At 37.5% G+C, this 13,173-nt stretch overlaps 2 protein-coding genes and 1 pseudogene across 2 annotated transcripts; 2 read left to right on the forward strand and 1 right to left on the reverse strand.

Moving 5' to 3' along the window:
- The first annotated feature begins 2,113 nt into the window (after positions 1–2,113).
- On the forward strand, positions 2,114–5,870 carry LOC148295549 (uncharacterized). The gene is made up of 3 exons (XM_088249790.1): positions 2,114–2,262; positions 5,154–5,372; positions 5,453–5,870. Exons 1-3 carry the CDS (start codon positions 2,215–2,217, stop codon positions 5,723–5,725), a joined length of 540 nt encoding a protein of 179 aa, XP_088105916.1. The 5' UTR covers positions 2,114–2,214; the 3' UTR covers positions 5,726–5,870.
- On the forward strand, positions 2,985–5,033 carry LOC148295550 (uncharacterized; annotated as a pseudogene).
- Positions 5,871–7,366: 1,496 nt separating the features above from the next.
- On the reverse strand, positions 7,367–11,057 carry NHO1 (Actin-like ATPase superfamily protein). Its single transcript, XM_088251049.1, has 5 exons — positions 10,693–11,057; positions 10,355–10,576; positions 8,925–9,891; positions 7,884–8,130; positions 7,367–7,791 (listed from the first exon to the last, which is right to left on the reverse strand). The coding sequence occupies exons 1-4, from the start codon at positions 10,866–10,868 to the stop codon at positions 7,885–7,887; spliced, it is 1,611 nt and encodes a 536-aa protein (XP_088107175.1). The 5' UTR covers positions 10,869–11,057; the 3' UTR covers positions 7,367–7,791; position 7,884.
- Between the last annotated feature and the right edge of the window lie 2,116 nt (positions 11,058–13,173).

The following is a 13,173-nucleotide window of genomic DNA, read 5'->3' on the forward strand; positions in this document are numbered from 1 at the left end:
ACATCATATTCGTCTATTTGTCTAATAATAGTTAGATGGCTAAACCATTTCTGATTTGGTTGACTTTTATTGTAGATCTTTAAAAGACAACCTTAAAAATAAATGGTTCGATCATCAAACCACGTTGCAGGATGAGAAGGAGAATGAATAAAATGGAAGGGTAATGTAGCATTCCGCAATAAAATGGCACTAAAAACGAATAGTATATGTGCATAAGTTAGTGGAAGTGTGACTTTAAAGTAGTTCATTTGTGATTGTGGGTTACAGTGATTAATCTCAGAATTATTAATAACTACTAATTTGAGAAAAAAAAAAAAAGAAAAAAAAAATAGCATTTTAGCTTTCGTAAGTTCAATTGACAACCAAAAAATGTGCTGATTCTCCGCCTTTAAGCATCCATTCTTTCTGTACAATCTAGCTACTAATTTAAGCTATATGCCGATGATGTCAATGGATTGGATTGGCATTTGATTGTTTATAACCCCTCTATTTCTCAATTCAATTCATATCTTTTTAGGTAAAACACAAAAAGAAAAGAAGAAAAATTAGGGAGGGATAGTGGCATCTCATGATTAGAGTAGGATGGATGCCATAAATTACTTTAGCTAAATCTAATTAAACCAAAGATTCAATTCAAATGAAAACAAGATGTCTTGAGTTTCCTAAAATTCCCATTAAAATTGTCCCCACCCATCATTCATTTGCTAAAGTTACCTATTATCTTAATAACAACCGACCACGTGTCTAGATTATGGCCGTCGATGAATTGATCGAACGGTGGAGATTTGATGAGGGGACTTTGAGTTTGATACTCCTCAATTTCCAAAGAACAGTTTACATATACATAATACATTATGCTTTTACATTAGTTAAAAAGTCACTAATCATAAGTCATCTGTTTGGATTCCCAGAAAGCATGGTGGATGCTTGCCAGGGGAACAATTTAATCATATGAGCCATGTGTAAATTGTAATTGATGGGTTGAAAACAATATCATTGCAAGGTGGACTGTGTACTAAGAAATGTTGAGTGGGTTGGTAACTAACCAAAGGTAATTTATTTATTGGTTTGGTCTTGCCAAGCAACCCACTTGATTAAAGTGATTATTCTAAACATACATACATAATAATTAAATTAGAGGTTGTTACACAAGAAAAATTAAGGGTTTGTTTGGGATTGCTTTTGTAATATTTAAAATTCGATTATGACAAGATTGGCATAAATGTTTTCTTGAGAAGCGCAGGCTAGGTGCTAAGCACTTTCAAATGCTTTTCCAAAAAGTACTTAGATTTTCAATAAAAATTTTGACGTGCTTCCAATAAAAGCATTTCTAGCAAAAATGGTTATGAGCATAAGTGATTTCAACAAAAACAGTCCTAAGGTCATGAATTAATTAAAATTGGACTAGAATTCATTTTCAACAATAGATTATTATGAATCAGTGCTTGAGGATAAGGCAACATTAGGTTGCAAGAATTCTATAGTGAGGCTCTTATCTAAGGTCATTAAATGAGGCCCTATGTCTTAACTGTTGGATCAAATTAGTTAGTTTAATCCAATGAATAAGAGATAGATCCTCATCTAAGGACCTTAGATTAGACCCTCACTATAGAATGACTCCATCAGGATTAATATAATTTTGCTGTTTATTTCCTTGCTCTGGGACTTGAGAAGGGAGCTAGGTTCGTACTTTAAATGGGCCAAAAGAGGGTGTTAACCCAAAAAGAAGGGAAGTACTGTTGTGAAATATAAATCATGTTACGGGGAAATAAGGGCTTTTATATGTCTTGGTCTAAGAACAAGGCAGGGTTAAAAAAACCTAATGGCATACTGCTGAATTGCCCCCTGAACTTGTACATAACTCTCAATTTACCCCCGACCTTTTTTTTTAGTGAATTAAAGGCTCGAATTAAATTTTATTATCAATGTTCCCCCCACCGTCAAAATTCGAACATTTCATCTATTAATCCGTCTATTTGACCCACGTTGACTCTTTGTTGAGGGTTATTTTTGTCATTCAGCGCAGATTGAATTAGCAACCTCTCTCACACACTTCGCACATCGCTTTAAAATTGGTAGGGTTAGAAAGGTACTCAATCGAGGGTGGGAAAAAGGACGAAATCGAAGATTGGGTAGGGATGATATCGAGGGAATCTAAAAGCTTTTTCATAAAGCTTCTTTTGGCTCTATTGATTCGACGCAACATGAGTCTGGATGTGTTGCCTCTGCAGATGTAGAACAGAGGGCCTCCTCCCAAGTACAGTAAGTAATCGCTTTTCCCAATTTGAAATTGTTTAAGCTTGTGTGGTCCTTGGTCTGTCGGTTGTTTGTACATTTTGTGGTGTTGTCTGATATGCTATTTTGAATAGGAAATACTTGTGGTCCCGAAGCATTTGTGTTGTTTTGTCTGCATAATTGTCAGTGGACCTGAGTCAATTTCAAGTTTAGAATGGTAGTTGGGTAGTAAAGATAAGTTGGTGTGATAAAATAGTGGTTTTATATATCATTTTCTATTTTTTTTAGGTGATCCAGATTTGTTCTCCCTAGAAATTCACCATGGGGGTTATATTTTAGAAGGGAAGTATGTTCGGGGTAAGGTTACATGGGCAGACAATTGTAATGTTGACCACCTGTCAATGCATGACCTGTTTGATGTTGCTATTTGTTTAGGATATGACCATAAAAAAATACAGTACCACTACTAGAACAAAAGAAGGGGGTTTGTTCCAATTGAAGTAGATGCCCATGTAGTTGAGTTTGTGGAGCATACACCTACCTCTAGAGTTCAACCTTTATATCTCTCATATAAGCATCAACCACATTTCCCAGAGAGCCAGGCATCTGCATATACTCCACAATTGGGGTTGGAAGTAGAAGTTGAAACTGAAACTGATGTTAGTGAGTTGGGGAACCAGTTTGTAGAAGTGGATGTTGATTTAGATGATGATGGTGATGATGAGGCAGATAATGAGGAAGATAATGAGGCGGATGACAGTGAAGATGATGAGGTTGAAGATGATGATAGTGAGACAGACATTGAGTTGATTGACTCTGAGTTTGAGCAGTCAGATGAAGAAGGGTTGAAGACAGTCTTGGAAGAGGATGATAACTTGTTTGATAAACAAGTAGTTGATGAAGAAAATGAAGAATACAATGAAGAACTTGGTGAGGTTGACAGTGAAGACTACAATACCGACGAACTTGTAAGTCTTGATGAAGAATCTGATGAGGATGAAGTTGTGAAAAACCGTAGCCGCAGAAGAAAAGCTCCTAGGTTTAAGCAGTTTAGAGAATCTGATTTGCTGAAGCCAGCATTTCATTTGGGAATGGAATTTACGAACATGGAGCAGTGTAGGGAAGCAATAAGGTATTATGCAGTTTCATGTGCAAGGCCATTGAAGTGGGTGAGGAATGATTCGAATAGGGTGAGGCTCAAATGTGAAGGAGATAATAAACAAAAGGTTCCACTTCCATGGATGCTGTATGCTTCTCATGTGGGGAAAGGTCCAACTACAAGGATTAAGACATATGTTCTAAGGCATACATGTGGAAGGAGGCAAAGAACCAAGCATGCCACTTCATCATGGCTGTCTAAGAGGTTTGATGAGGAGTTAAGAGATAATCCCAATATGAAAGTGACAGATTTCATGAAGTTAATAAGGAAACAATATGCCATAGATGTAACTGAGGCTCAATTTTATAAAGCCAAGAGTTTTGCAAAACTCAGAATTCAAGGTAGTATTCAAGAGCAATATGGTAAGTTGTGGGATTATTGTGATGAGTTAAAGAGCAATAACCCTGGAAGTACTGTCATTGTGAAGACTGATTTGCAGGGTGAGAATCCTATTGTTAAGAGGATTTATATATGTTTTGGAGCACTTAAAAAAGGATTTGTGGAAGGATGTAGACCAGTGGTGGGTTTTGATGGGTGCCATGTTAAGGGTTCTCATCCAGGACAGATTCTAAGTGCGGTTGGGGTTGATGGAAATAATAGGATGTATCCAATTGCTTTTGCTGTTGTCGAAGTTGAAAACACAGAGACTTGGAGTTTGTTCTTTGACATATTCTTTCAAGATGTACGTATTCAAAATGGCAATAGGTGGGTTTTCATTATTGATAAGCAAAAGGGTTTAGGGAATGCCCTTCATGCTTTGATGCCCAATGCTGAGCACAGGCATTGTGTGAGGCACTTGCACAATAATTTCAAGCTTGCAGGCCATACTGGTAATGCTTTGAAGCAAAGGTTGTGGGCAGCAGCCTGTATTTGAAGTTGAAATGGAGCAGATGTTGGGTCAATCTGAGGCAGCTTATAAGTGGCTTGAGGAGAGACCAGCTGCTCATTGGAGTATATCACACTTTACTACAGTCCCAAAGTGTGATATACTTCTAAACAACTTGTGTGAGTGCTTTAATGCTGCAATTCTAGAAGCAAGGGATAAGCCCATTGTTACTCTTTTGGAGAGAATTAGAACCTACTTGATGCTTAGAATGGCTAGACTTAGAGAGACAGTGTGGCCCCATGAGGTTGGTCCAAGGATATTTGCTATTGTGGAGAAGAATTCAATTGAAAGTGGCCACTGCATAGCTTCGTATGTTGGTGGGGGGAAGTATCAAGTTAATAGCATGTTGGGAGCTATGTTTGTTGTGGATTTAGAAAGGCATACATGTACCTGTAGAAAATGGGACTTAAGTGGAATTCCTTGTCCACATGCCTTGGCCGCAATAGCAAAGAGTGAGCACAGACCTCTGGATTTTGTGCATGCACTTTACAAAAGACCGGCATATGATAGGGCTTATGAGAGCTATATATCTCCAATGCCTAGTCAAGCATATTGGAAAAAAAAACAGGGCATGTACCTATCAAGCCACCTCTTTATCGCTTCCAACCAGGAAGGCCCAAACTTAGCAGAAATAAAGAACTTGATGAAATACCAAAAGGGGCAACAAAACTTAAAAGGTATGGCATTGTAATGACATGTTGCAACTGTAGACAAGAAGGTCACAATTTTGCTGGTTGTCCCCAAAATGGATAGGTTAGAATTGTTCTTGATTTATTTGTTTACACATTTCGTTTGTTGAAAATGGCTATGTTAACATGTGATTGGACTGTTTTTGCAATGTTAACATGTGATTTGTTGTTATTGACAATGAAGGGGCAACCTAGAGGTGCTAGAGCAAGAGGCGGTAGAAGGGGAAGAGGAGCTGTGAGGGGAAGAGGTGCAAGGGCAAGAGGAGCTGCAACTGGTAATGGAGGTGTTGATACTGCAAGTGTCAATGCAAGTGGAACAACAACTGTCAGGGGCAGAGGTGTTATGAGAGGCAGAGGTGCTGTGAGTGAACAACAACAAACTCAGGCAAGACCAAAGTTTAATGTAAGTTCTTGGATTATTGTGGTATGTTTTGAATCAATCATTGCATCATTGAAGGCTTAAGGGATCTATGCTTGCAACAGGTGAAAAGAGGAGCTCATGCCCCCCATGTCATAAGGATGACCAATCTATTTGTTGGTTCACAACCTGCCCAAGGTTCAAGTTCCCAACCTGTGAAACCTTCAAGTTCAGAAGCTCCTTCACAACTTGCCCAAAGTTCACAAGGTCCTTCACAACCTGCCCAAAGATTATTTGCTCATCAAGGTTCAAGTTCACAATCTCAACCAATGGTAACTTCTCCAAAAAGGCCTAGGTTAAAATCTCCAGCAAAACGAATAAGGCCATGGAGAGTTTAGTCAGCAATTTGAAGTGAATGGTTGAAGAGTTGTGATGTTTATTTTGGTGTTCTAGATCATTTTGGTTTGCAATCTATTTGCTAGTATATTGTTGAACTGATTTTTATTTGAAGTGAATGGATGAAGATGTATTTTTGAAACTGAATTTGGACAAGCTTTGATGTAATTACATGTGAATTCAAATGTTATATTTTGGCATACTTTGAAGTGCAGTTCATTTGGTGTGATAGTTACTATTTCAATGGTCAAAATGACAGCTTGCATTTTCATTCACCAAAATAATTCTTACAGTGATTACAATGGTCACAACACTCAAAATTTCCAATTACACACTCTTTCTTACCCTTACAAAAAGCCAATCACTCATCTCTTTCTAACCATTACAAATTGCCAATTACCCATCTATTTCTACCCCAAACACTCATCCCTTTCTACCCATTACAAAATGCCAACCACCCATCCCTTTCTAACCCTTACAAAAACTTACAAAATGCCAAGCAGTGCACCCATCCCTTTATAACCCTAAACCAAAATGCCAACTACCCATCCCTTTCTACACCTGCCCATTGGTGCCTTTATCTTCATTCGAAATCAAGCGCATAATAACCCCGAACATGCACAATGACACCCAAAACCATGGGTTTTTCAGCTTCGAATTCCCTTTCTTTTTTTCTGCTTCCAACTTGTTAATTCTCCTCAGCAGTCTTGGAATTATTTGCTTAGATCTATTGCACAAAACAGGGTCACCCCACTTCCACATTTGACAACGTTTCTGCAAACACAGAGTTTTAAAAGGTGGAAACTCAAAACTGCAAATTTGAAACCCAAACTTCAAAATTCAACTCACCTGAGCACAAATATAAAATCTTCATACTGGATGTGAAAAGGTCCAAGAAGTCTGAATTTTTGCAACCTTCCCACAGTAGCAGACCCGTGATGGCAACATCCATGAATTGCCATCTTCCAACTCTGAACTCCCCCTGTGTGACCCATCAACTCTGCCAGATAAGTTCGTCCTCTCTCTCTCTCTCTCTCTCTCTCTCTCTCTCTCTCTCTCTCTCTCTCTCTCTCTCTCTCTCTCTCTCTCTCTCTCTCTCTCTCTCTCTCTCTCTCTCTCTCTCTCCAACCTTCGATTTCGTCCCTCTAACTTTCGATTTCGTCCTTTTTCCCGCCCTCGATTCGGTCCCTTTCTAAGCCTATCAATGTGAAAGAGATGTGCGAAGTGTGTGAGAGAGATTGGAAATTCAATCCGAACTGAATGATGAAAATAACCCTCAACAAAGAGTCAACGTGAGTCAAATAGACGGATTAATGAATGAAATGTTCAAATTTTGATGGTTGGGGCAACATTGATAATAAAATTTAATTCGAGCATTTAATTCGCTAAAAAATAAGGTCATGGTGTAAATTGAGAGTTATGTACAAGTTCATGGGGCAATTCAGCAATATACCTAATTCTTAACAATCTGAATCCAACTCATAGTCCAAGTACTGTTTATATGCTTAGACAGATATTCATTCTGAGTTTTCCAATTTAGCTCTGAATCCAACTCAATTGTCTAACAATTTGGAATCAGATAATTGAGAATGTTCACAAGCAAGACCAATTGCCAATCTAAAAAGGAGAGAATGAGAAATGGATGTTGGGCAATGTCAAGATTGAAGTGCCTCTTTTTTGGGGTGTAAATTTTCTGTATATATCACAGTACTGTAGTAATTCTCTAATAGGAAACACTAAAAGCGGTTCACCAATTTGATACCAAACAATCAAGATCTTCAGTTGAGCAACTATCACATAATTTCTTTGAAGCCAAACTATGGCATTATTGCTATACTAGTAGGAAGCATCAGATGGCTTTGAGCAAATCAAATCACCGAAAGCGCCAACCAATAGGGACTTGCAGAAAAATATCAATAGATGAACTATGTATTGACAAGTGCAGAAGGTCAGGAGCAAGACATTCCAACTTTTAGTCCTTTCGTGCTGGTGCCAACAAAGATTTGATCCTCGTGCCAACAACAGTCAGAGTCAGCGATTATTTTGCTCCCAAATATTCTATGAAAATCTGCACAAGGGAGAAAACATCATCCCAGAACTAAACAACACAGGAAGAGAAAAAAAAAACTTAAGGATAAAAAAAAGAAGTCAGGAGAGTACATCAAAGTGAAAGATCAGCTAAGTCGAAAGTTCTCGAAATAGCCTTGAACCATGAATCCAACTTCTTCTTCCTCAACTCTTCATCTAATTTTGGTTGGAAGGTGGTGGCAATCTTAGCCCTTTCTTCACCAGCAAAAATCTCCTTTTCGGTCCAAATGCCAACAGCTAATCCAGCAGCATAGGCTGCTCCAAGAGCTGTTGTCTCAATGTCAGCTGGTCTTAACACTGGGCTCCCCAACAGGTCCGCCTACAGAACAGCAATAACAAGAGAACAGCATATGGTTATAACAAAAGAAATGGTCTTTTACAAAATTGTTAAAAGAAAAGGTAAGGAAAGGTGCGAAAAAATAAATTAAAAAATCTGCAATCAAATTGAGTGGAAGATACTTTACTAAAAGGCTATCCATTTCTAATACGAAAGAAAATGGAACACTTCCTGTAAGAAACTTGCAGTACTGCATGTTTGCAGGGTAAGTAGTACTAATATCTATATATAGTTCTTTGAGGAAAGCTGAGGATGGTTTGTTGTTGATACAGGAATAAAGGGAAAGGATTGATAATGTGCCTTATATTGATAATACCATAATACAAAAAAAAGGTAGACGGTTTATTGATAGTTTCAAATTTCATCCCAAATAGTCTCCTTCAAGGGCCCAGTTTTTAGTTGAGACATGCAAAGCTAGAAGATGCTTAAGCAAATAGTTCATTAGATAAAACCTCACCACAATCTGGCAAGTTTTCACATACTGGAGAAAAGGTCAAACATATATTTTCCTGGTTAGTTGTTGGATTACACAACTAACACTCACTTTGACACGTGAACAACATACCTAAGTGGATGCCATGGAAAGCACAGCTGTAAATCATAGAAAGTTACAAAAACATATATCGCTATAGATGACTCAAAAACTAAAGAGAGAACTCAGAGAAGACTTATAGATTATGAACAGAAAAACAAAAATGAAAAGGAGGTAAAGTTGATAAAAATTGAGCTACATAGTGCAAATTAGAGCAACAAAAGAAAAAGAACAATGCCCAAACCTGAATCTGCATTAGAAGGGTATTAACAGTAGCACCACCATCCACTCTGAGCAGGAACTCCCCCTTCTCATTCTTAACCTCTCCCTTCTCTCCAGCATCTTTGTGCATTGAATCCAACACATCTTTCACCTGGAAGGCCATACTCTCAAGCACTGCTCTACAAATGTGAGCCTTGTTTGTAAACCTTGTAATACCAATGCAAACCCCACGAGCATCATCACGCCACCATGGAGCAAATAATCCATTAAAGGCAGGCACAAAATAAACCCCACCAGTGGACTCAACCTGTAATGCCAAATCCTCGATCTCTTTTGCGCTCTTAATAATCCCAAGACTGTCTCTAAGCCACTGAACTGCAGCTCCAGCAATAGCAATTGATCCCTCTATGGCATAGTTTGTCGGAGCTTTAGGGCCAAGTTTGAATGCCACAGTGCTTAGAAGCCCATGTGTTGACCGAATTATCTCCTCACCCGTGTTGAGAAGTATGAAAGCACCTGTCCCATATGTGCTTTTGGCCTCTCCTCTCCTGCAAGCTTGCCCTAACATTGCTGCATGTTGATCACCAAGACATCCAGAAATTGGGACTCCAGTAATTGGCCATCCCGTGGTAATTTTTCCAATAATCTCAGAGTTACTGACAATTTTGGGAAGAAGTTCAGCTGGAATTCCTAAGGTTTTCAATGTGGGATTATCCCACTCAAGGGTCTTCAGATTCATAAGCATTGTCCGTGATGCATTTGAGACATCAGTAACATGTATCCCTCCCTTTACACCACCAGTTAAATTCCAGATTAACCAAGTGTCTATAGTTCCAAAGAGAGCATCCCCTGATTTCACAGCCTTTTTCACATCATCCACATTTTCCAACAACCAAAGCAACTTCAATGCACTGAAGTAGGTGCTTATGGGCAACCCACATGTTTCCACAAAATGAGTTCTTCCCCCAGATAATTCTTTCTCCAATTTTCTGTTAGAAAAATAACAAGAAAATTTACAATCATAACACATGATCATAATAACAGGCAAATCGAAATTTGACAAAAACAAAACATGGTAACAATCCCAACATGAAACCCAATTTACCATAAATACTCCATCAAATGGGCATGGATCAAAATTCGAAAACAAAGGAAATCCAGCTACCATTCAAATAATCCAAGAAGGGGTATTGATAAATAAATAAAGAAAACACAAAACCAAATCATTAGCAGGAAAATCAGTGCAGAATTACATATCTTAATAATCAATATTCCTACATTGACCAAAAAAACACTATCAATCATATTCATCCAAATCCAAAAATAACAAAATCCCAATTCAGGATCAATAAAATTCAATCTACTATGTATGAGAAATCACAAACTGAGCAATTGAAGATCCTGATTTCAAATATTCAAAATCCTAAACATGAACAAACAATGAAACAGTACCTGCAAATAGAGCTAGTACGTACATCCATCCAAACAATAGCATTGTGGAGAGGACAGCCAGTGGATTTGCTCCAAACCAGAGTGGTCTCTCTCTGATTAGTCAACCCAATAGCCTTCAGCCCACTGTCCACGTTGTGCCCATCAGCCGTGGCTTTGTCCAGCGCCTTAGCCATGCACACTCTCACACTCTCCAGTATCTCCATTGCATCATGCTCAACCCATCTAACCTCAACACACAAAAACAACAGAGACAACAACAAAAATCAAAATTAGAGGAAAAAAAACCCAATGAGAAAGAAAAAAGAGAAGAAAGGTGGAGTCTTTGATTGATTGCTTACCCTGCTTCAGGGTAAAACTGAGTGAACTCGACCTGATGAGAGCCAATTGCGCGCGCCGAACGATCATAGATTATGAATCTGGTGCTGGTGGTTCCTTGGTCAATCGACCCAACGAACACATCATCTGTTTTCTTTGAGGCTTCTGTTTTCTTTGAGGCTTCTGGTTTCTTCGACATTTTTGTTTCTTGTCTTGAAGATCCAAACTTTTTGTTCTGGTTTCTGAAGAGGTAGAGAGAGAGGGAGAGAGAGAGAGAGAGAGAGAGAGAGAAACAGAGGAAGAGAACACTAGCAAAATGGTATTAAGTAAGATAGTGGTTCTTGGGATTGTGGACAATGTTTATCCAATCACCGAAATAGAAATGCAAACAAAATACCAAATTGGTCAAACTCAGAAATTGCAAAGGCTTTTTTCTTTTTGTATCGTTGATTATTCAACAGGTATGAAGTTAGGGGTTTCTAATTTCGGCCGTTTGATTGCATTGTATTGGTAGATTTAATACACACATACATCTAATTTATCGATCAATATTAAAAATATGTAATTAATTCTTAACATAATATTTACTGGATAAGATTGACAATTAATCCAAATATTTGAATTTTTTTCTGAATCTTATTAATGGGGTTTTATGCAAATAAATTTAAGTCACACTTTTTTAATTATTTTTTAGGGACATAATTTTGTTGGTTTTTGGTTGGGATTTAGTACAAAGTCCTTTGTTGGCGGAGAGTGTGAGGTTTTTGGTGCCTTGCAATTTAAGTCTGTGATGTAATTTCTCCGGAGTTCTTGGTCCGCTGAACAACTTTGGGCGCCATTTATTGCCACGTGGCAACTTTTTATGAGGTGCTCTCTCGCCGTTTGACTTGGTGCACCGCCTCCTCGTGCATATTCTCACGGGGGACATGCTGATGATGCAACTTTAAATTCAACGGTCGGTGCATGCTGGTACTGAAATTACTTTATTGGCCCCTGCTACACAAAATGATTTACTAACATAGGCTTGCTACGAGTCGAGGATTGACAGTGGTTGATGCATGTGAGATGAAATGAAATTGTTTTGGATGTATTCGATACATCACGTGACATGTTGATTTGGCATATTAATTCATAGTTCGGATAATACCGTACGTACAATATATGATCCAACTGATGTGGCTATATTTCATTATTATTACTAATACTATTATACGAGTTCATTAAGGAGCTCATATAGGTTTATTTTTGCATACATTTAATATAAAACGTCATTATAACTAAACTAATCACAATTACGTGTCAAACTCAATCAAAATATATAGCGTCCTCACATCCACGTTAGTTAAACCAACCAAGAACCTTCAACCAAGTATACACAACTATTAATAGATGAAGGACTAATGATTTGGAAGTCACCCAACTGACTGCATTATTTTGTGCATAAAGTCAAGGAAACAAATATCTGATGATCAAATGATGTTGAACTTTGACTTGAAATTATGTGATCTATTCCGATTGATAGAAAACTACTTTTTGAGATTTTGTTTCAAATCAAATCCAAGTTGGCCAGCAGCCAAATACTAGAAAATTAGGAATGAGCAGCTTAGCCACATTCCCATAAAATTCAGATGCAATATTTGATAGTCTTACCTGCGCTGCCAACAATGTCTTTTTATGAGTTGTTTAGTTCTGTCTAATATGATCCTCTTTTTCAGTTGAAGGAAGACTTGTCATTAGATGTTGACAGAGTTTTCAGAAGAAAAAAGAGAGCGAGGAAATTAAAGGGGCCTCCAAAGTAGTTGTCAATTCTATTTCAATATGCACATCTCTACATTTATCATATTTCTTATTTTCCAATTTTTAAATAAGTAGAATTACGTTAGATTCATTTATACTTTAGATTTTAGAGTATAATATCAATAGATGTACATGCGTTATAATATGAGTGAATCTGAATAAATTACAGTTTGTTTCACGTTGCACCTACTTATACTGATTGTCAAATACATTCTCTCTCTCTCTATCTCTCTCTTTTTCAGGATAAATCAATAACATTGTACTAAAAAGGAAGATACAAAAATACCAAGGAGATTACAAGTCACTATTAACCATATTCTCCTTAAGCTTCCCCAACAAATATTAAACCCAAGAAACAAGCACAAAGTTATTTGAAGTTAAAGCAATAAAAAAAAAACAGAAATTGTTATCTTCACCATAATCACTATCACTAAGCAAATCCTAATTAATATCACCACTCCATAAAATAAGAGAGAGATTCCAAATGATCTATATTTCTCTGCAGCTACTTTGTAATTACATGCCAACTTGAACTTGTGCAGCACACAATAGTTGTCTTTCACAGAGCAAAGATGCCGATTGCCGAATATATATATATATATATATATATATATATATATATTTATTTATTTATTTTTATTGTTGCGTAGGATGCATCAGAACCATTTTGTTAGATAAAATTGCACGAATAGTATAGCTGTCAAGGA

This window comes from Prunus avium, chromosome 3 (assembly GCF_965620075.1).
Source record: "Prunus avium chromosome 3, drPruAviu1.hap1.1, whole genome shotgun sequence".
Taxonomy (NCBI): domain Eukaryota; kingdom Viridiplantae; phylum Streptophyta; class Magnoliopsida; order Rosales; family Rosaceae; genus Prunus; species Prunus avium.

Coding starts and splice junctions, on each gene's coding strand:
- LOC148295549 (XM_088249790.1), top strand. CDS start 2,215: ATGTGTTGCCTCTGCAGATGTAGAACAGAGGGCCTCCTCCCAAGTACA. Junction 2,263..5,153: donor AGGGCCTCCTCCCAAGTACA/GTAAGTAATCGC, acceptor TTGACAATGAAG/GGGCAACCTAGAGGTGCTAG. Junction 5,373..5,452: donor AGGCAAGACCAAAGTTTAAT/GTAAGTTCTTGG, acceptor TGCTTGCAACAG/GTGAAAAGAGGAGCTCATGC.
- NHO1 (XM_088251049.1), bottom strand. CDS start 10,868: ATGTCGAAGAAACCAGAAGCCTCAAAGAAAACAGAAGCCTCAAAGAAA. Junction 10,577..10,692: donor CAGTTTTACCCTGAAGCAGG/GTAAGCAATCAA, acceptor TGTTGAGGTTAG/ATGGGTTGAGCATGATGCAA. Junction 9,892..10,354: donor CGTACTAGCTCTATTTGCAG/GTACTGTTTCAT, acceptor TTTTTCTAACAG/AAAATTGGAGAAAGAATTAT.